The following is a 24,473-nucleotide window of genomic DNA, read 5'->3' as shown; positions in this document are numbered from 1 at the left end:
ACTACTAAGGAGTATATGTATAACTACCTACTGAGTAGGTACATGAAAATAAGGGTATTATGCTGTCAGTGTAGTTGTGGTAGGTACTAAGTACTAGTAGGTACAATACAAAATACCTACCACCTACCTGCTTATTTATTAAATGAATGAGATTATTCGCTTAGTCACATACAGTAAGCAGTATGCAGCATACTGTATGCAATGCAGTATAAATACCTAATTCTAATTGCACATTGCATTGGAGGTATCATAAAATTACAATAAAGGCAGCTATGATCATACAAGATACATACATCCATACATAGGCATAGATTTTGATTCACGCAGCCTCAGAAAATTCAGGTTAGTTAGAATTAAAATAATATGGAAACCTGAGATGGAAACAAGACAGAAAGAAACAGCTTTAATTAAATCTGTTCCTAGGGGTTACCATCTGATTTGATGATTCTGATATGATGTGATCATGTTGGAATCCATAGTAAATAATGAGTAAAGATAACACAAGTCACAACTCTAGTCAAAGTTGCAACTTCTATCCTCCTAAACTTGAGATCCTGCCAAGATGAAGTGAGAGAGGGATAGACTGGGGTACTTCGCTTAGGTGCGAGCGGGACAGAGCATGGATGAATGAGGGGTCATGACACGAGCGGCCGCGAGGGGAAGCGCGGGACGCGGCGGCGTACTTGTAAAAGTAGTGTCCGAGTCTAGTATGTGTGTGTCACTGTCATACAAATACAACTATAAAACAAAAACAGTTGTTTGATGATTATTTACTATTACTTGTTATTATTATTTATATATACCTAAGTTGTGTTAGATTCTTTGATCTCTTAAGGTCGGGTCAATTTTTTAAAACTGTAAAAGTAAGGCACAACTCGATCTCTAACGTGCAACCTCTAAAATATTAGGTAGGTATAAAATATTTTAAATAATTTGACCTATTCAATTTTTATGAGTTCCTTTGAGTTTTTATTTGAGACCATAGTCGGTTTAGTTAATAAGATAATAGGTGTACTTAATAATACTTAATGAACATAATTATTATAGTACCTTAGAAAAATATTTTACTTAATATTAGGTATTTATTGTGAATAATTTAAAGTAAACATTGAATACCGGCAGGTGCAGCACAAAACTAGAATACAACAAACGAACAATAATGTCTCAATTTCAGCCAACTCCACACATCAATTTTGCAAATACGCATCCGCTGCCGCCATCGCGATCATCCCCTCCCGCGCTCTCGTCTTTCCATTTCATTCGTCTCCGAGTCGCGACGCCTGCAGGTACCGCCGCGCCGCGCCACGTAAACAACCGCCGCGAGTGAACTCATTAGGACCCAGTGTTCTGTGCAAGGAATCTGAAGTGTTATCCTAAATCAAAATGGGTTGTGGTACGAGTTTTGTGAAATATGTGCTGTTCTTCTTCAATCTGTTGTTTGCGGTGAGTTGTAGGGTACAGGGCGTGTGGAACCGGTTCCAGTGTTCCGGCTGTGGCGTGGTCAGCCGAGCGACTCCTGCGACTCATCTAGTTGGCCACGCATACCTGTAGCTCCGAACCAAACGGCCAGGGACCGCGGTCACGTGCTGGCACGGTCGGGTGAATTGTTTTTTTTTACTTTTCTCGTGAATGCCGAATCGAATGAGATTGTGCTCAGAAAAAGGCGGTAAGATCGAGACGTAAACACGTTTGGCAGGATTATGAGACCTTTCTCATTCGCGGTACGGCCGCTGGGCCTCAAGCTATACCTATAGCTCAGGTTATAGGTAGATAGAAGTGTATGTAACATTCCTATTTGTTTATTTATGTGCAGAAATTCAATGGTATTCTAAAACTAAAAGGTAGTAACTGAGTTGATCCCGATTCCATCTCTAAGGATTGTTAGGAAATCAGAACTTCTACATAAAGTAAATTCCTTCCGCGCCTAGGACCTAGCTAGGCTAGGTAACTAACCTACCTAAATCCGCCCCACTCGGCCACACCATGACAACAACGAAATCAAGGAAGGGAAGTCCATTAAAAATAAAACAAAGGAATCGTTACGAACATTCCTAAAATAGCTGAATTAAACGCCTTGTATTCTTGGTACTAATATTCAGTGTCATACTGAGTCAACAGTTGGGCATTATGACATCACGGATGTTTATAGTGCCTACATGAGATCTCGTCTTCGCATATTTGTGCATAGTTACCTACTTCACTGTACGTGTCACCTTGGCTATTGTTGCCTTGTACCTCCGGATGAAACCATATCAGGAGGTCGGCAGGCAATTTGTTATGAAAACGAAAGCAAAACAGCTTGGCAATGCAAAAATAATGATGGCAATAATTACGCTGACGGTATGACGGTATATTCGATGCATGTTCGAAAACGGTAGCCTTGAAATAATAAGAAGCTACCAAGTTACCCTATGTAGTTGGTATTATTCATTCAGAACGGAGAAGGGGCACCAGTCTACCAGTAATACACAACAACGAACATAGCCTTCACACAGGGAACCACATTGAATTTTGTGCAGTTGGCACACCTGGCTGACGACAGTTGCTAACTAAAGACTCAAAGTTATATTTTGTTTAGCTTGCAGTTTTTACTTTTCACACAGTGAGTTTTTGGACACAGTTCATGATGAAGGAAGTTAGGTACGCAGATTGTTACATTGACCCTTTAGAGAGGCCTTTCCGGGATTGGACGATTATGCATAATGATGCTAATGATGACATTAGAGATTACAGAAAGATGGTCCCACCTCTATTCCATCTCATACATTGCAATACCCATACTTTCTGCTTCAATTTAAACGGGAGCTAGGCTGGCTGAGCTGTAAATAAGGTTTAATGTAGGTATCTATAATGGTTCTATTCTTGAGAGCCACGTAGAATAACTTCGCCCCCTCAGAATATTTTTTGTAAGGATGGGCAGGGCATTACTTTATATAATTCTATTCTATTCTAAGAGAGTGCGAAGTGTCTGTACGTTTCTCTCTCAAGTGTAACCCTTGTTCACATCCCCTTAATTTCAGCTCAGCCAGCCTAGCTCCCGCTCCCAGTAAACTGAAGCAAGAAGAAGCAAGACTGGGTGTTGCAATAGCTGAGATAAATAAATGAAATTTTGTGACGAATAGTAGGTATAACCTGCAATCAAAAGGTAAAATAAACTATAATGAATAGAAGCCGTCTCAGATATTACGAGGCTAGGTCATTAGTATGAAAGTTATATTATTCAATCCATTATAGCCATGTTATGTAAGTCTGTCTATATGACTTAAAAAAAACTAGTAAAATTAGGACATGGACATGTTACATCAATAATAAAAAATACCGAATCCAGTCTTGAAACCAAACCACCTAGATATGTAATACATATAGGTAGATAGCACAATTTCCTACTCCTAAACGGAAAAGGCTAGCTTATTGAAGCCGTCTGCAATATTAAAGAACATTTAACAAGGCATCGGAAATCGGAATTACAGAATATTACCTTCTAAAAATTTGGTTCAGTACTTATATACCTACTTTTGTGGCTAGAAATTTTTCGCCGCTCCCGAGTGCACTAGAAAACGACATCGACAGTTCCGTGGTGTGTTAAGTATTCATAATACCTGCATAATTTTGGTATTTTACTGACTTAACTCCAAGTAGGTCAGAAAGCGCCTCGCTTGCGTGACTTCTGTCCCTTTGCGTCCCCACCAACAACTAATCAACAGGTGCACCCAGTTGAATTATAAATGAATCGGATAGCTACTTATTCCGCAGGAACCCATTTTTTTAATACGAATTCATTTCCGCCTGTTTACGAAAAGATTTTGCCTTCAACCACACCCGGTTTTAATTTTAATATTGCTTCAATTTTATACAAATAGCATGAAAGAGTAGTAGGAATCAGTTGTTAATTCCTAAAATACATAGTACCTATTGTATTCCATATTATAATATAAATTCATATAATTAAACGTAGGTATGTAAACAAGTACATGTAACATCTTCCTTGTATATTTTTTATGCAGACAGAGGAACTACATACTACATGTACACCAAATATACTAGTGAAAAACTGTTGAACAAACATGATTGTTTGGTTAGCCAACCTTAGTACACCATACACCTCTGCTTCATGTTCAAACACTTGTATCATTATAGCAATTGCAATCAAGGATACGGCACAGAGCTAGTGCAGGTGTTTGAGCGATTACGTTTAACTCATTAGACTCGTTACCTCATACCTGACGACGCGGGCGAGGTCACGAAACGCATTGAGAATTAAACGTAGCTTCTTGTAGTTTTTAAGAAGGGAACAGTGAACAAAGGGATTGTTGCTTCATAGAGTCTTAAACGTGTTAGCCAGTAAGGGCATTCTCTCATTTGCTAGATCTCTAATTTTTTTAAAATATTTTATAGTGAAACTATTCAGTTCAGGTTTGCACACTATCTCAAAAAGTTCGCCTTAACTTACCTTAAAGTTATCTGAAATTCGCAGCGCGAAAGCAAACCTAATTGGGTCAAGGAGCAGTCCTTGCAAGCCCAGCTGGAAATGCCAACCTTGGAGGAAGAATATTACAGAGATACAGAGGAAAATCCAATATTATCCTGGTGATGCCAAATAAACCGCCAATGTAAGATAGAAGATTGTAGTATTCACACAACACACATTCAACATAAGAGTATACAGTCTTGAATAACTAAAATTGCTGGGTTGTCGACCACTTAAAGTTTGCAATAAAAACACAAGGCCATCCGACAGTCGATAGTGCAAACGAGTTTTCAGTTGTTGTGTGTAGTCGGTAAATTGGCGGGAACTGTAGGTATGAGTGGGGTCAAATTTTGCAAATGGTGTTGATGTAAATGCCTACATAGTACTCCTACTATCCGATATTCGTAGTAGTATTAAAAATATTTTTTAATAGGCTGATCTGCTTTAGATGAAACGTAGCTAACAGCACTCTCGATCATGATACTGTCAAAACAAAATTAACAATCCAGTCAGAACTTATAACACAAATTGACTGAAAGGTCACACACAGCGACGGGAAAACTACGTCGGCGTCGGTTACTCGATGGAATAGCTAAAGCTTTACGAAAATCGTTGTAAGCAAACATTCTGGTGGACGCGGATGACATCATCGACGAATGGCAGACGACGGAGAGGCGCCGCCGCCAATAGAATTCGAACGATTAAAGTTGGATGCTGAATATCACAAGAAATAGGTACTAAGACACAGTTTTATGGTTTACCGATATTGTCGTAAAACCAATATGTTTAGTTTACACTTCTCGTTCAATGGGCATGTTGATGATGTGGCAAAGACTGTCCCAATTTATAACTAGGTCAGGTGCCCATTACCCAATAGACTTTCCATTTTGATGCGCCGGGAAAAACTATATTGAGTAGGTACCTACTTTTTTGGTTACTTTTGCGAAAGTAGATCTACGAGTATCTATACAATACAATGTATACCGACTAACATACTATCAAATTACAACCGGTTTGTGATGATTATTCGGTAGGTGCGTGCAATAAAATGTAATACTTTTTGCAATGACTGAGAAGCGCAACTACGGATGTTTCGATTTTGAGTGCAACCTTGAAGTACTTGCCGGCTTTCACTATTGAAACAAAATTCATAAGATTATTTAATGATAATTTATTAACTCCTGCCTGCCTGAGTAGGTCATTAAATTGGGATATTTCATTTTACATTGTCCGTTGTTTGGGTCTTTTTGCCAACTTAGGTAATTTGTATTTTTAACAATTACGCTTGAATTAATCAAATTACATTGTAAACTATAGGTATTTTTCAAGGTATAGCTTGGTACCTAACTAAGTTCACATAACGCACAAGAGAATCTTCATTTCCTTGTTCTGATATGACTAACAGGACTAACATCTCCTACAACCTACATACGAATAGCAAGGACTACACATTCTACACAATCATGATGTAATCTACGCAGAAGCACTAAATCACCCCCCTTCATCCCTAGTCCTGCCCCACTCGCCCCTCCCATTACATCAGGCCAGATGACCTAATTGCGATACACAAAATGGCTTTAAATTTTTCACTCAGAAATATTATGATGTATCAATAATTGTAATTGTTAATATTGTTCTGCTGTAGTGGATGGTAGAGCAGGAGAGAGTAGGGCAGGACCTGGGATGAAGCGGGGTGATTTATTGCTTTTGCGAAGTAAACATCATGTTAGTGAGCTAGTGACTGTAGTCCTTGTTTCAAAGTAGTACTTTGCAACACCTCAGATCCACAATCCAAAGTTATAACAAGTTTTTCATTCTTTCGGGGAATTTCGATTTCAATAGGAACAATCTTTCCGTTTTTTAACCCCCTGAATATAATGGTTTCACAAAATACTTAATAAATGTTGTAGTATCTGTGTCCCACTGTACACGATGTCCTTGGTCTGCTCTCAAGTACTCTGTATCCTCGACGGCAGCGCGGCGCCAGACCCCTCCGGCGTCCTATACCTACTGCAATACACTCTAACTCCACCAGTCTGTTGCGTCTCTCAAATCTGATAGTGTTTTGTTATTGAGATTATTTGCATGGTTGTTTATGAATGTATACCTACGAATGTACTATTATTACACGCTTACTTCTTGGACCATTTGGTCAGGTTTAGGGTTTCTGCTCGAGAATTCTCGAGCTCGAGAAGATTCGAGAAATTCGGCTTGGTTCGAGACGAGAAAAAATTTTGATGACTCGAGAATTTCTCGAGCCTTGAGATTCTGATAAAAATTAAGTATTTTCGATTCGATTTTTTCTGCGCAGCTATACAACACACACGTATACCACGCGCGTGTACCTATTATTATGATTTATTATGTTTCATCTCCATTTAAGCTAGTGCTGTACTGATAATACCAATGAATGATTAAAAGATAACGTAGTAATAGTTACGTACTGTTTCTTAGTTCAGGTGGACCAAAAGAAGTCATCCGATGTTGTTTGGCTCTCATTTTTTTCTAAATGAAAAACTTCGTTTCTGTTTTTTGATTATGTTTATTTGTTGTTGAACCTTTATAATTTTATTGGTAAAGTCGAGAAGATGATATCGGCCAAATAGGCGCCGTCACAATTGATTGCCATACGGGCTCGTTTTATGGCATTTCTCATCACTTCAGCGAAAACTTCGGGCCAGAGATTCTCGCACTCGTGTCGAATGTTGTCCTTAAGGGCTTCCAGAGACACGAGCTTATTCACATAAACACGGGACTTCAAAAAATCCCAGAAAAACTGTCTGAAACGGTTTAATCGGGCGATATTGCAGGGGAAAATTACAGATAAAAAAAGAAAACGAAAAAAAGGCGACCCGAAAACTGAATAAACACAATTATTCCGCGTTCTTGGGGAGTATATATCACTCCACGGCTTCTGAACTTGTATTCTGCATTTGTCTAGTCCACCAGTATCAAAACTGATTTGAAATTGGCGGACATCTCCATAGATGAGAGCAACTTCCAATAGGGTGATTACTTTTGGCCCACCTTGTACTAGTAATATGTAGCTAGCTAGGCAGCTAATTACGTGTATTAGTAGAGTATTTTCTTTGTGATTAAGTTAACAAAGTAAAAAAGGAGATTTTGTGTTTTTTTTAATTTCAATTAAGGCTTTTTCTAAAGGTCTTCTTAGAAAGGCTCGAGACTCGAGAAGACTCGAGAATTTGGGCTCGAGAATTCTCGAAGCTCGAGAATGAAAACAGGTCGAGAAATCAGAAACCCTAGTCAGGTTCTTCTTACTTAATTGTAGAAAATGTTTTTCATTATTTCATGGCAGCTATTCTAAAGTTAGCTAGTATTCAGTTGTTTCAATTCGATATTAAATCAATTACTGACTTATTTATGTCTGTTTTTTTGCCATAGAACACCTAACGAAACGTATTTTCTTCTCAAGCATCGTTATCAGCCTGCATTATGCTTTGCCATTCAATGTAAACAACTCCGGCTTGTTCCGCAGGTTTTCATTTTACAGCACTTTCTTTATCAGCGGAAACAACAGTTACCCGAGCTTAGTGGAGCAAGACTTCGCAAATATCCGATAAGAAAATATAATCGCTTTGACTCAAGCTTGGTTCATGAAAGGCTTATTTTAATAGGTTCTTACAACAAAAGTATTTTAGGATGTTATAAAATGATTATACAGGAGTTCGCTTTAGCGTATGAAAACAATATTTCGGAGCGCATCTGCGCTAGCCTCGGGCGGTGGTCGCCCACTCGTTGCATTAAACCGATTAAACGTAGGTATACATACCGTTTTCAACTTTTCATGACACCTCTCCGAATCCCCGTACTTCGTCAAGCAAGGCAAGGGTAGCAAACCAGCTCCAAGGCTCAAGCAAATGTGATATCAATCGTCATGGAGTAAATCTAACTAGAGTCTATTACCGCGAGGCTCTGACCATGAAAGGGCTTAGGAGATTAGCGTAGTTCCCGGGCTCTTTGTCCCCCCCCCTGCGCCCCGCCTCCCTTCGTCACGTGCCCCGTCATTGTCGGCCGGTCGACGACCCGCGTTATGCAAGTCCCATACACCTGGGGGGGTCACTCTCTAAGACAAAACACGAAGCTTCGGAGTTCAGCTGCGCAAGCCACGACTCCATCTCGTTGCATTAAACGTGCCGATTGAACGACAGCTCTAGTTCGTTCGTTTTTCATCAGCATAGAGTAACCCTCCTGGACGGACTGCATGCGTAAGAGCATAAGAACGGGAATGCGCTGGCAGATGTCACAATTAACATTTGACTCGCGGGAACAAAGCTGCTGATCCTAACGGAACTGCTATTAGGCTACAAAAAATAAAGGTCGTTCTGCAAGTCCGCTTTAAAGAGAGATCGTTGACATTGATTATAGTCGGGTTCGAGCGGATTAATTAAAACTTCATGCATATCAAGCAGGCTGTTGTCACAAGGTGTCGTGTGCTGTTGAGTTGGCTCATCTTAAAAATATTTAAATGAATAACGGTAATATTGCACAATTTAGATGTACAATCAGGTGGACTGCATCTCTCTACCAGTCAAGCTGCAGGAGGTTCAGCAGCACTTTTAACTTTTGATACAAATATTTTTTACTCACTACAGCAACGATAAAAACAGTAGGAAGATAAATGTAATAAAAAATACATGAGGAAAGCGGACCAAAACAAAATGTATTGATTTAGCGTTCCGGAAATCGGAATTTCATCAATGCAATGTTTGTTTGGACGAGCCCTAAATAGGTCAAAGGTGATTGAAGGACCGTCAGCACGACATGAACGCTTTATCAGAATCTCCATCACTACGATAGATCATTAACGAAATCGACTTCTATTGTCGAACTTTGATAAATGTGTTGGCAGTAAAAATGTTCCAAAATTGCTTTTTTACCATACACTGGCCACGTGATTTGGGTACTAGAAACCGTTTTTTTTTCAACTAACTCACAGACATCAGAGGCGCGAGCATAGGATTCGATACTATTTTCGAATCTACACGAAGGGTCGCTTTTACCAAACGCTAAACGTATTTAAATCAAATTTTAAATACATTTTGTACTAACTGACAGACGTATGACAGGCTACTAAATACGTTTAGCGTTTGGTGAAATTCCACCTAACATGGAAAAAACAAATGCCACTTTTGGAACTAACAAATTTGCCTTACATTTTGACAGTGACATTTGACGATACGCAACCAATACGCAACGTAAACGGAGGTTTCGAATCCTGTGCTCGGGCAACAGAATTCAAAAATGTAACGTATTTATGTATGTCTATCGTATCTATATTGTCTATTAGTCAATAATTATTTAACAAGAACGCAGGTAGGATTCTAATATTACCTGAGCTATGTTATGTTATGAATTAAAGCTTAGAACAGAGTGCATTGAACATGATGAATTGGCATTCATTGCATTGCATACCTCTTGTATGATACGACCGACACGGTACAAATTCTCTGAATGCCATCAATACTCATTTACGATACGATTAAGGGCCCGCTTCACAATATCTGGATAATGGCTGCATGTGGGATAAAAGACATGTCATTGTACTCTCTAACATGTTTTTTATCCCACAGGTAGCCACTATCCAGGCATTGTGAAACAGGCCCTAAATATTGTAACATGAAAGTGTGTAATTTAGAAGTGATGCACAAAATGCCGGTGATCATTCCCCTCACACTAGCCAGACGTCTAGACTGCAGACGGCTGAGCTTTAGTCACAGACATTTTGTATGACGTTATAACTGTAGATACTTGAGAGATACTATGTATTATGTAGTCTTTACTGCTTACTATAGTACCTACCTATAGAAGATATGTAAGAATAGAAGAACAAACGACTGGTTGTAAGTGAAGCACCCGCCTGTTTAGTGCAAATTTCTGTATCAGTTTGCAACTATTTGCAAGGATGTTAATGGTTTTACAAGAGTCAATGATAATTTAAATTACCGCCTTCTACAGCGTCATAATGATCACGAATAAAAAAAACAGGAAGTCGACATTAGGTATGGTGTATGGTGCTTAACTAAGGCATTAGGACTAAGCTACATGCAGGTAATTTACAGAACTGACAAAAGAGTCAGATAATTCCTAGTAATTACCATCTTTGTGTGTTTAGGCAAGCTATATGGTAGAATTACTATGTACCTAGCTACTAGAAAAACAAAAATAAACGTTCCGATATTAAAAACAAAAATATAGAATGCAGGAAACGCTGCAAGCTTAGCCTGTCGGCTAATTTGTCCAATGAACACCACTTAACATTCGCCCCGTACTCAAACAATTGACCTGAATTAAATTTAACACAAAATATTTTTTTTACTGAATCTGTACCAGAATTATGTAAGACTTTCATTATAAATATGGTTCTTCGAATTTCTGCCTTACTTGCGGTAGGCCTGAGTAGGAGAGAAACCTAAGCTGCGAGCCTTCTTATAATTAGAGTTTAGATCATGGCTGTTCGGCAGAACTCGTTACGGTGTTTTAATGCATAAATAAGTAAAAACACCAAAGAACTCATTGGTACATCGAAGTGGAGTAGAATAGACTAAGAGCATTCTTGGTAGGAAGCATCTGACTCACCACCTCGAGGAAGTTATCTGGTCATCGACTGGCAGCAGAACCTCGTTGTACGTATTTTGCCAAGCAAAGGTCAAGATTATTTACTTCACGATGACCTTTGGGTGCCAGGTGATGCGTGGCGTAGGGTGACCAGCCATTGTTGGATGGGGGAGTAAGTAAAGGGTTCCCTGTTTTGTTTCATCAGGGAGAAAATATCGCTAAAAATACAGACATACTATATTTTCGAAATAGAATAAAAATATGGTAGTTAAATGTATTTTTTCAAAGTAATTTATTTCAAAAACTTATAAATTAATATTTATAGTGTAGTGTAGTATGGTACATAAACAGAAAATAAATTACAAAACTTATATACCTACTAACACATAGGCACAAAAATGGCCGTCTTATAGCTTAAAACGATTTTTTCAATACAAACTTTAGACGGAAGGAATTATAGCAATACATATAAGTAACTTATGGGAGGATCTCAAAGGAGCCTTTTAAGCATGGTAAATATTTTAATTAATTCGCTTAGTGAAACCACGTAAAACGTAACTTCCTTTGTTTTTTCCACTATGATTCATTGCAATTTGCAAGGCTGTTTCATTAGTCACCATAAGGCGTTTAGTTTTCCTGTTAACTTTATTTATATTACGTTGAAAAATATAGCTTTACGTTGAAAAAGTAAAATTGCGCAATTTTGTGATTGTTGATAAAGTTCTAGCACAGTATACCACTACATTTTAATTCTTGACTACAGCAAAATATTTTGAATGCTATTAAGTTGCAGTTGTTGCAACAATCATCAGAGTAGTAACTAACCATCCCATTTAAAATTTAATAATCGTTTCGTTCACATTCGTTAAAGACTAGCCACAAACAAAATGTCTTTTGCCGTAATGTTGGTACATAATATTTGCGTCTATCTATAGTCGATCTCGTAGTCTCTCCTATACTACGGTAGGTCTACGGCATCGCGTATATTTATAACGCTGATTTAAACTGCTTCCCTCGGCCGTCGCTCCCATCCAACTAATCGTCGTGAGCGAAATATTGCCACAAAACATCTACAAACGTTGAATCTAGGAATACGTTATTTTATATTCCCACGTTTCAGTACGCGTGGCGGCGCTGTTTAGCATTTGATATTTTTTATAGCTGTTCTAGAGTGAAAGAGATAGCTCAGGTATGGTATACAGGGTGTCCACTTTCTGGAAAGTCAGGGATAGTCAGGGAAAAGTCAGGGAAGCTCAAGGTGGTCATGGAAAGTCAGGGAAATTGATGGGCCACCTGGAAAGTCAGGGAAAAATGACTATTAAAGCATTTTTTTTGCAAAATTTTAGTTCTTTCCTTTACTAGTTATTATTTTTCTTCTACAATTTTAAACGTAAAATACATAAGCCATAAAATAAAATCTTCTAAGCCAGATTCCAGACTCAGTTAATAGTTTGTTAAAATGATGTCCCCTTAATTCAATTTCTTTTAAAAGAGTGTGACTCAGCTTGCCATTCTGAACAACTTTTGTTTTTAGAGTGTTAGGAGTTCGTGATGAAAAATAAGTCCCCATATAACGTGTTGGTGCCAACAAACTGTATTCTCATTTCATCGATCACTTCTCATACTTTGCGCCGGCAGCGGTAGCGCATGCAGAAGCGATGCCCACACGCGGAACCTAATAAAAAAAATTAAGGCGTCGCGCCGATACGAAAATATTTGATTTCGGTTTTGTTTGAATGAAATTAATTACGGTATTTACAAAGCTAAACACGCTTTATTCGAGTTATTTCGGTTTTGAAGGCTCTACATTACTATACCCCTGCCAGTAGTACAAGTTTTATATACAAAAATAAAGTTTATTTAATCTACCTGCTTCAATTTCACATTTTCTTTTAAATTCTGAAAAACAAAATGAGGAGGTGTACTTTCAAAGCACTCTGTACTAATCCTGTGATCATCAATAAGTGTGTTTTAAACAAGGACTCGAGTCCTTGGTTTTAAATAGTTCTAACCAACATCTTTTGCAATAATAACCAGTAGATCCCGCTTGGGTTTCCAAAATTTTAATAACTTTTTCAAAATTATAATGTTATTTTTAAAATTAAAAAAGCGGTGGTGTCTCAGTTGGGTAAGCGCCTGCTTCTCAAGCCAGAGATGCGGGTTCGAATCCCGGCGCTGACATGTACCAAATTTTAACTTAAGTACAATGTATATCATCGCTCTTACGATGAGGGTTGACTGGTAGAAAATGTTTTTAGCATTAAGTCCACCCTTTGTACACTTATTTATATATTTGTGCAATAAAGGATTAAATAAATAATAAATAATGAGGGAAAACATCGTGAGGAAACCTGTATATCTAGATTTAGCACATCTAGGTATGTGAACCCACCGTGGATCAGCGTGGTTGGAAATGGTCCAAGCTTAGAAAGGCAGTTTATTCGAGAGAGCCAGTTGCAGATACCTACATCACCACAGATAATAGAATTGAAATTAAATAACATATATTTCGCAAATACAAAAAAGAATTACACGTTATGGCAAAATAAAAGTATTTACAAGTAGGTCTTATTTATACTTAATTTATCATTGCTTTCTTTGTACAGAATGTTGCAATAGTGGTAGGTGTACAATGTACGATGTACATAGCCAAAATGGGGTGACTCAGGGGGTCACTCGAAAAAACTTTTATTCTACGAGTTTTTGAAATTCGCAATTATTTATTTTGTTTTCTCAATAGTAAAACTTCACCTGGCTAACAAAGTTAGTATGTAAAAGCATTTTTATTCGAATTTCAGTCATTTCGACTCTTTCGGCTTAATATACAGATTTTACAGCCCCCTGTATAAATATTTTACGCAGTCGAAGTTTTTTAATAAGTGTGAAGGAAATGAACGGAAACTTTCAAATCAAGCTTTTGTTTATTTTGATCTCTGGTCAGGGAAAATTTCTGAAATGGTCAGGGAAAGTCAGGGAAAAGTCAGGGAATTTTTTGGAGTATTCTGAGTGGACACCCTGGTATACTGTATCTGTAGGGTTTAAATTTCCCAGAAAAGCAGTTGGAAACTAGGATATGCAAAAAATATAAACAACCAACTTGGATCGATGTCGATTTTTTATAATTCCCATCAATTACTCGTAGAAGTGATTAGAATAACAACCATACGGTCCTGAAGTATTAAAACCTAACCTTTATTTCATAATAATTAAATAATGAGTTACCTTCATGTATTCTATGGATTTTCAGCAGAAAAAAGTAGTTAGCGTGTGAAGCATGAATTATATCGCCAGTCCACCTGTTACAGCTGGATTGCTGAATAATGAAATCACGGTGACCTTAGCTTACTCATAAGTTTTATAAATCAAGGCGCCTAGAAGTTCTTGAATAAGTATTTCAGGCAATGTTCCATAGAGTTTATAGTGTTAGTGCTTAGCTTAACCATGCTATTTAGCCATAAAATCTGGAAGTACATAGATAAAGATTTGTGTGATTTTTTGCGTTATTTACTTACCCTACTTATAGCAAATAGGAAAATAATAATTAGAGTTGTGTGGTAGGCATTACTTGCATCCATCAATGTAGTATTACACATTCAAGACCCGTCAAGAATGAGTAAATAATATCTGTGTTTACACAAATATTCTCCCTTGCCGGTAATCGAACCCTGAGCTTTCGGAGCTCTAGTCGCATGATAAATTACTCGGATGGAGTCTATATGCTATATGCCATTAGGATTTTTACATGAAAAACCCCGAGTTCAAAGGAACCAATTAGATTATTTGGCACTCGGCAGGGTCTAACAGTTCATCGCAGAGATAACGGCTTCTGCGGAATATGTGTCATTCCACGCAAATGAAGTCATCACGACTTGAACCCGCAGTGCGTTCAATTTCGGAAACATCGTGAGGCTACAACTCAATCAATAGTCGGTTGATTGGACCACAGAGTACTTCGTAATTGCATTGAACTGCAGAACTTATAAACTTGTCTTTAGGCAACAATAATCGGAGTGGGACGGCGATATTATAATTACAAATGTAGGCACGCTTATTATGCCTTATTTCAACACGAAAACGCTTGTTTCATCGACCGTTACCGCTGAAGCGATCCCCATTAAGTGCCTACTCGTGATTGTCGAGCCAAATTTTCACAGAGTTATCCGTCCCGAATGGCCGGCGATCCAGCAGTGTTATGCAACTATTACCACAGATTACTCAAAGCTTCCCAGTCTTGTGTTTCGTCAGGCGAGACAGGCCGACACGCCAGGGATTAACCGACTAACACGAATGGATTCTGAAAGCATTGCAAACGCATGCTGTGAATGTCTGTTTCGTTTAGCCGGGTTACAGCACGTTTGCATGGTTGTGCTGGTCGTGTTGTATGACATAAGGGCGTGGCGTGGTGGAGTCTCGTGACAATTCCGTGGAATGCAATTCAGCGGTACCACTATGTTTACTTAAACAAATACTTGAAGTCGAGTCACACTTGCATATCTTTCTTCAGATTGTATTGGGGTCGGATGTCAGTAACACTCAGATAATTTGTAAGCTCATCGTTATACAAACTGCCGCCTTCGTAGTTAAGCATTTATCACTTTTATTTTCTGGTAAACAAAGACGGAAATAGTAGGTATTTTGGCTATCAAAACAATGGGATCATAAAGAAGTCTGGTGAGGGCCGGGCCCGTCCCTGGCATCATTCATTAATTCCTATTATAGGTCAGTTCGGTGACCAAATAACTGATTTGATTAATATGTTTACTGTATCAGAAAAGTGATAGCTTTCTATTTCAGCGGTTTTGTAATACCACGTTCAATGCTTGTTGCTTTGTGAGCATTTATAAAATGTTTCATTAGTTATCTTTAGAAACAGTTTTGATACAACACAGCCGTAGCCGGTAACTCTTGAATTTATTTATCCTCAGCAACTCCAGAGTATTTTTGATGTTGCGCATCTAAAAATAATAACTGGCGCGTGAGTCAAACTCTTTTGTTTGTACGATATTTTTACGCGGAGCACACGTTTTTCAACAAAAACATGGCAATAGCACGTAGACGAGAAAAGTAATGAATCAAATTCACCTATACCTACTTGCATTTCAGCATTTGGATCGGGTTTCTCTACAGCCTCTTTTAATCCACAGTGGGACCACAAATATGCTATGTAGTCTCTTTCCTACAGGTTGCCCAAACGACGTTAAGAAGAAGAAGAAAGCATTGGGTTATTGTCGTTACAGTCATTTGTTATTAAATATTGTTCTACCTTAATAATGGCGTGACGTATCGCTTGATCCATATACACGTCCGGCGCACCCTGACCCAGGGCTGTCAGCGACAGACGCTAATCTGACTAGCCAATCCTTCCACCACGGCGACAAACTCAATATCACCAAATTCCAAAAGAAGAAAAACACTCTTTAACCCTTTGAGTGCCAATGGTACAGTCAGCTGCATAAGTAGCTATACACTTTTGTACCTTGTCAATCTGAAAGCGCCATTCATTGAAATATTGACGGTTAGTCAGGTTGAAAAGGTACAGAAATGTATAATGACTTAAAATGCAGCTGACCGTACCTTGTATCACTGGTACTTACTGGAAATATTGCGTAGTCATTCAATGTGCTCCACCAACCCTCCATCTCTAAGAATTATTGTTTTTTTATAATAAATAAATCTCTCCACAGCTCATCGGCCTGGCCATGGTGGGCATCGGCGTGGCCGTGCTCCTGAACTGGGGCCTCATCAACGAGGTCCTGCAGAAGAGCAACCTGACGGTGGCGCCGTGGCTGTTCATAGTGCTCGGCGCGGTCGTGTTTGTGATCGCCTTCTTCGGCTGCTGCGGCGCTATACGGGAGAGCCATTGCATGGTCGTCACGGTGAGTCGATGGGGGTGGTTTTCTACGGTATGGATTTGACAGTTATGGAACAACAAGTGTACACAGTTTCCCTATCTGCGTAAAAAAATAGGTGTCCATATGGTGTCCATACCAAAATTAGGAGAAGCAAATTTATACTTTCCCCGTCTATGTAAAAAATGAACTGCTGTAATAAGTCACATGACCAAATTCTATGGAGAAGACAATTTGTAATGTACACTCTACCAAAAAAAGGTAAGTAAATTATGTTCTCCTTCCTCAGTTAAAGTGTGTAGTTGGAATACCCTGGGGAGAGTTAAAAGGGTTACCATGTAGGGACTCATTTGGAGTAGCTTACTCGGCTTCAGTAATATTAATAACACTGATGTTTATGGTTTATGCTGTTACTTGCACATTGAATTACACAGTACAGTTTAATATTTCTTTAGAAAAAGGTTTTTACTATAAATTATGACATTAGACGTACTTCACGTACTTTATCCGGCAGCGGTAACCTACTGTTTCTCAGAAAAAACCTACATCCGACTAAATACATTTTTTCCACTCACTTCGTAAGCGATTATCTCCAATAAACGTAACTAACAGCCATTGTCACGACACATACATAGTTTCAGGTTATTTCTCATGACCTAGTGTTCGGAGCCATTAGTTAAGCTAACAATACCCGAGGGCCACTCTCTCGAAGGAAAGTTTGCACTTTCTTCAACTCGGTTTACCATTCAACTTGGCACGTGCTGCAAAGATCAATTTGTTTTGTTCGCTTTGTTTGACTAAAGGTTATCTTTATCTGTAATATCTTGTGTAAATTAGGTTTTTAGTCACGTAGCAGCTAGGTTGAATAAACAAGTATTCTCTGAGCTACTCTTTGGGTTGAATTAATTCAATCGCTTGGTTAAAATTAAATACAAATACAGACTTGCACTTGGCTGGAATTTCTAGTTTGCCAAATTCGAAATACAAGTTATGTCACTTGATTAGTAACAGCAGTTCAAGACAGTTCAAGTAGTAGTCTTGTTTACTTAACTCCATGTTCCGATAAGCATTCAAATAACGATCAATGAAAATGTTATGTTACACTGGCCAAAAAAGAATAAGAATGACATCAAACATCCAGCCAGCATCAACATTGTCTCGCGTCCAAAAAGGCGTCATCCCACTCCCAGTCCTCAGAACAATACCTAACTCTAACCCACCCAACTCTTCTCTATTCCGATAAGCAGAATAAAAATGACTGTCCAAAAAAAATAAAAGCATCAAAACATCCAGCCAGCATTGACGTTGTTCCACGTTGAAAAATCCGCACCGTTCCTCAAAACAATAACTCTAACCCACCTCCTCTCTCCATTCCAGTACGCGATCTTCCTGCTCGTGATCATCATCGTGCAGGTGGCGCTCGCGGTGCTGCTGTTTGTGTACTCGGAGAGCATCCGTGAAGCCCTCCACAAGTCCGTGGACCACATGTTCCAGACCGCCAAGACCGACAAGATCTCTAGGGAGACCTTCTCGAACATTGAGATTCAGGTGTGTATGGGGAACTAGCGAGCGAGTGAGAGGGTAAAAAGTAGTGTGTTTATCCAGGGTGTCTTACTACAGGACAAATTTCATCAAAAATGGATTAGCCGTTTTCCCGTAACGAGAGTAACATGCAACTTTCTCGTGTATATTTTCGTACAAGATTTGTGCCCTATGCCACATGAATCTACGCCATTTTGCTAAAACGATACTTTATTTCTTATTATAAAATCAATACAAACTGCATTGAAATAATGTGATATACGTGGCTGACCCGGGGATAGAACCCGTTATATTATTATGTGGAGTAGGTAAGTGAAGTTTGACTGGCACTGGCTCATCCTGATGTACATGATTACTATTGTAAATTCTGTAATAAAACATTGAATAAAAGAAAACAAAAGTATTATAAATTAAAGTTAAAATATTTGTACTACCTGTGCTGTCATATTATGAATAAAGCTTATTGTATTGTAAATTTATATCACGGTTCTCAGTTTCGTTTCCGCGTATCAAATTTGCACCGAATGAAACGGCGATTAATCGCTTTGTAAACCAAACAAGAACGTTAAACTGTGAGTTGTGACCACTGAGTCACATTGAGTGTTATGAACGCACGTTGTTGTGAAAACGTTCGATAACTAGCAGCGAATTACAAATCGGGAACAGAAATTGAATAACTGAGAGGACCAAACTATTGGTGCATTATTTAAGTATTTCTAGGTTATTTACTAGAGGCCAGTACACTTCTTTTCAGAAAAGTATTTTGTCAACGGCAACGGTGACTTCTACATACCCATTTATACGAAAACTAAGATGAAAACTGAATGATGCCCAAGCTTCGAGGATGTTACAGTATGATCACTCTACTCTTCGAATTAATTAACCTATCAAAAATCTACATAACTAGTTTTGAATATTTCGTTATTTCATAAAACAACAACAAACTCCAATCTCATCATCGTCATCAGCCTTTTACTGTTGGGTATAGGCCCCCTTTATTGTACACCAATTCTTCTGGTCTTATGCCGCTCTGGTCCACTGCTTCCTCTGCAACTACTTATCATCTCATCAAACCTCCCTCATCTAACCCCCTCTCTCCCCTTACAGCTGGAATGCTGCGGCAGCAACGGCCCCACCGACTACCTGTCCCTACGCTTCCCGGACTCGTGCTGCACGCGCGGGCGCGGCGTCATCGGCACGCTGGTCAACTCGTGCGAGATCACGTCCGCCAACACCGTCGGCTGCGCGGCCAAGGTCGGCGACCTGTACCAGACGTGGAACAAGACTATTGCTGGAGTCGCTATTGGGGTTGCTTGTGTTGAGGTGAGTGTCTTGCGCTTGCGCATCGATGTTTTTAAGAGCGGCTAGAAGAAGACTATCGTCTGAGTGTCTAATGGGGTCGCTTGTGTTGAGGTAAGAGTCCTACGCATTGTTTATTGAAGAATGCGGTGTGTTGGTTTATCTGTGTGTCATTCGGATGGGTCTATTCACAGGCTTTCAATTTCCATTGGAAGCAGGGCCATCCCTATTGCGTTATGATTATGAATAATGGGGTGGGTGGGCTAATGTGTGTATCTTAGGATATTATACGAAAAAGGAAGAAAGCAACAGTTATTCTTTCAGGCTTTTTGCGTTCTTACAATAATATGGTGCTAGTTTCACTCACGAATACAAATATATCGATGTTTGGCTAACTGATTTGTGAATGAGTCAAATATATTCTCGCTGTGTAGCTAAATGCGCGAAATCGTTTTTATTTAGCATGCATTGCCAGCGGCGCGCGGCGCACTGAAAGTAACTGTGCAACGAGAATTTAAAGTAGCTATTACACCAAAAAAGGCTTTTTGAATAATCAATAACACGGTCTCTTAGTAGATGCCATTAAAATAGTACCTACAACCTCTGTACTCGAAGTACTCGAACATCAATGGAGACGCTAAAAACTTCGACTACATAAGTTAGTTCTAGGTATTTAAACAGAAAGCTTTTGATTGCATCCAGTTGCGTGCTTTGGGAGAGGCCTACGTCCAGCAGTGGACTGCTATAGGCTGACGATGTTGATGTTGAAACAGAAACATGAATGATGAAAACATGATCGATACCATATAACCATGATCGATAGCATATTTTCAAACTTCCATATTACCTACATAATTATCTGCAAATATGTACTTAAATATGTTTTTTCTTTTTAATTTCAGGTGGTGGGCGCCCTGTTCGCGCTGTGCCTGGCCAACTCCATAAGAAACATGGACAGAAGGTCTCGCTACTAATAATTTGTACATTACAACTGGTACCTATGAACACAAATTTTTGGTTTTGTTTTTTTTTTGTTTAAAAGCGGGCTGTGGCTATTGCATGGCTGTAAGTACTTGTTTGGGGAAGGTATACTTGTTGTGTTGAAAGGAACTTTGGGATCTATTCAATGTTAAATTATTCGAGAAAAGAACCTTACATTTTTGAGGGGTCATAAACAGGTAAGTTTTGTTGTGGGTGTATTTGTACTCAAGGGCGACTGGTGAAATCTTGGAATAGAAACCAAAGTTCCCTTTTCGGGAATCAGCTAACTAACATTTGTATATAAATATTCCAATTCAGGTGATGCTTATTTTGTTAATGTCAACTCACCTTTTTAACTTTAATTTTATTATTTTTGTTCGAAGTTCTTTCATCGTATGTTAACTTCAATAACAAACTGTTAATGTTGTTACAGAAACCGACAGCAACCTAATGCGAACTGAGATGAATGTCTATAATTCTATAAGTTTTAGTTTACCTCCAAAAATTCTTAGTACTTTTTTAATTTACCAAATTTAATATCAACAAAAAGTTGAATATTAAAATATTCGTATTGTATTCTCGAACAAATGTACCTAAGACTTTAACAAAAGCATTTACCTAATTAAATCTAAAATTTAAGATCTGAAAACCTGTTGTTACATTTAATATGTTTCTTATATGCACTGTCATGTGTTTGTCCATTTATTTAGTTTTTCACAAGCTATGGGGTTTTATATGGCACTAATCTTTTTAATAACTATTAACATGGTGATCATATTTTAATTTAACCTACCGTCATAAAAGTTCAAATTAAATTGCATAGTTAGTATGTTATTTTATGAGGATGAAGACAAAATGTTTCATCAATTTAATTTGAATTTCTGGTGGTACCTATGATTTTTGTGATTAAATTTCGCTTAAACTAACATTTTTACGCGCATATTTAATGTTTAACGTAATATAATGGTAAACTCCCGGTTAATGAAGCCATGAAGATGAATGAAACATGAAAATCCTACACAGACATAAAAAGCCATGTCATACTCGACGTTGCAAAATGGGAATGAATTAAATTTTAACACACGTTTGGTATATAAAGGGACACGCACGAGTTTTTTGACGTTGAGCATGGCTTAATTACTGCTTAGACTACCTATATGTTTATTCTCAAATAAGAAACTAGCCCCCTTATTCATAAAAAAGTTAGTGGACGCTTTAGCTATTGAACTGTTTTGTTCCTCTCTGTCAAAGAACAATTTGTTCCTCTCTGTCAAAGAACAATTTGTTCTTGAACAGAGACGGACAAAACAGTTCAGTAGTTAAAGCGTCCACTAACTTTTTTATGAATAAGGGGGTAGGTATTATTCTCAAATAAGAAACTAGGTATTTAACTTTCAATCTAGCATTTTATATTGTTTACGGTCGACCAAGAAAGTGGTGTAAGTCTAGTTGAATGCTACATTGCAAAGTATTGATAGCTATGCATTGAAATGGTTAATTAATAAAAAAATCTTAGGTGTAAAAAAGCACCGTAAAGGTATTTTAAAAGAAAGAGAACACAAGCTTATCTGCGTATAGCATGTATTCGTACATGTCTTAAAAGTTTTGGTTGTGTGGTATGGACCTAGACGTTTTAAGTTCTTCTTGGCTTCACCTGTTCAATTCCAATAGACAATAGGAAATCTATTGTGTAAAACTCGGTATTTCTACTTACATGACAATTATATTTTAGAAAATAATCTCAACGGTCAACCACTTTGTTGGCCGACAGTACCTTGTATATGGGTGTCTATTGATATGATATTATTATTGCAACAATGTATGTCGATGTGATACAAGATACTATAATATATTTGATGGATGAACCATAATATTATTATAAATTATTACGAGTTAAAACTTTGTTCAAGTATTATTAAAGTTTAACTAGGATAACGGCCTATTTTGAAAAATATACTTATTTCGAATCTTACCATACATCGATACTACTATAGGCACATAGTTAGTGTGTACTGATTTAATTGAATGTATTATACCTACATTATATTTATGGGATTTTATGTATTTTTTATACTAGGGACCTGTAACATTTTCAGTTGTAATTGCTTACACAGTTGTTCAATCACTTGATTTCTTCTTACAACAAAATACTTACACATATTTTTGTAAAACTTTATTTGATAAAAATTTTGTAAAATGCACAATGCAAGAGCTACTTGAAAAGTGTATTGAAAAGAATATTTACATTTTATAAAGTAGGTATGTGCCAAAAACATAATTATATGTTGTGAAATTGATTAACGAAAAGGCTTTTGGAGATTAATGTCTTTTGCTTCAGTATATTCTAGAAAGAGGCCTTGCTTGTATGAAGGTGTACATCTTTATAAATAAAGGTTGTACGTGACATATAATACCTATAGTTTTATTGATCATTGTCTACACCTACACCCGAATACATAGAACAATAAAAAATACACGTACAATAGGCAATTACTACCGAAATCTACCGCCCTAATATGACTATGTAATAGTTATAGTTAGGTACATGGTATAGATTATAGTTACTTGCAATTATGTACATAGGTATAGGAAAGACCAAAGGTAAGTTCATTAATTAAACATTTCAAAAACAGTTTTGCATGTTTTTTGTTTTTAAGTTAGGCTTTTGTTTTTGGCCTGTTTTTGTTTATAGTTAGAAATGTGTATGTATTATTAACAATTCCTTTCGTTTTGCATCATTTGTGATTAACCATTCAGCGGTACCAGTGTTCATACAATATATTATCATTTTATGTAGATACTTATTTATTTACATATATAAATTACCTTCCACATACTATGCCTATAAGTTTTACGTCGTTATACTTTGAGAGTTACTAAAGTTATGTTTTCTTTACTTTCAGATATGCCTAAAACGAATACATTCGAATATTCGAGATAGAACAAGAAGAATCGAAAATCTCATCACGCAAATTTACAGATCGTACAAGATTTAACTACTTATTAAGTATTTTTAGCACAAGACCCACCTTTCTTGAACTTCCCTTTTAAAAACGCTAGGACAGTGTTTGCTGATATTCTGTGGGCCACAGTTTTTATTATGTTATGAGGTTGGAAAACTAACTGTAGATGGCAGCACCATAGTTTTGTTACACTTTTGTGATTGGTACATTCAGTGGCCATTTTGATAAAAACATCTTCTCATTGCATATAAATATTGTATGGAGCTGCCAATGAATTTACAGTTTTTCAGCCATACCAATTCCCTTGAAGTATGATTTTTGAGTTATTAGTAACTCATTTATTATTATATTGAGTTGTTTACTCCAGACTTTCCCTTATTCGTTGCACATGGCAAAAGAACTATAAACTTTAAACAGTCTTATTATGATGTTTATTACTTACTAAATGATATTTTCTTAAATGTTGTATGTTGTACCAATGTACCTACGTCCAAATTATAAACATGTTGAATTAAATTAATGTATAATGCATTTCTATAAGATGTGATTTATATGTATATGTTTCACTCTTGTAAATATTTTTATTGAGATGTCTGGAACAAGTGTCGTGAATCTCTTCGTGCATGTCAGTGGTAACTGCTTTGTGAATGAATTATTATGTATTGTATTACAACAAATAAATTTTCTACCACTTTATGAAGGTTTTATTTCTTAGAGATATATGTAAATTATGTAAATACCACACTGAAAGCTTCAATAGGGTTGCTTCCATGGTATGAAAATCAATCGTATTTT

At 37.5% G+C, this 24,473-nt stretch overlaps 1 protein-coding gene across 2 annotated transcripts; it reads left to right on the top strand.

Moving 5' to 3' along the window:
• Positions 1-1,249: 1,249 nt before the first annotated feature.
• LOC105394318 (CD63 antigen) lies at positions 1,250-24,372 on the top strand. 2 transcript variants are annotated; one of them, XM_011566216.3, is made up of 6 exons: positions 1,250-1,443; positions 16,729-16,920; positions 18,271-18,441; positions 19,543-19,758; positions 20,637-20,695; positions 23,619-24,372. In XM_011566216.3, the coding sequence occupies exons 1-6, from the start codon at positions 1,384-1,386 to the stop codon at positions 23,626-23,628; spliced, it is 708 nt and encodes a 235-aa protein (XP_011564518.1). In that variant the 5' UTR covers positions 1,250-1,383; the 3' UTR covers positions 23,629-24,372. The 2 variants fall into 2 exon arrangements, with proteins under 2 accessions (XP_011564518.1, XP_011564511.1); XM_011566209.3 differs by having other exon boundaries at positions 20,637-20,728.
• Positions 24,373-24,473: the final 101 nt, after the last annotated feature.

Source organism: Plutella xylostella, chromosome 10 (genome assembly GCF_932276165.1).
Source record: "Plutella xylostella chromosome 10, ilPluXylo3.1, whole genome shotgun sequence".
Taxonomy (NCBI): Eukaryota; Metazoa; Arthropoda; class Insecta; order Lepidoptera; family Plutellidae; genus Plutella; species Plutella xylostella.
The sequence above is the reverse complement of the archived record's forward strand: the minus strand, read 5'-3'. Positions and strand labels throughout refer to the sequence as shown.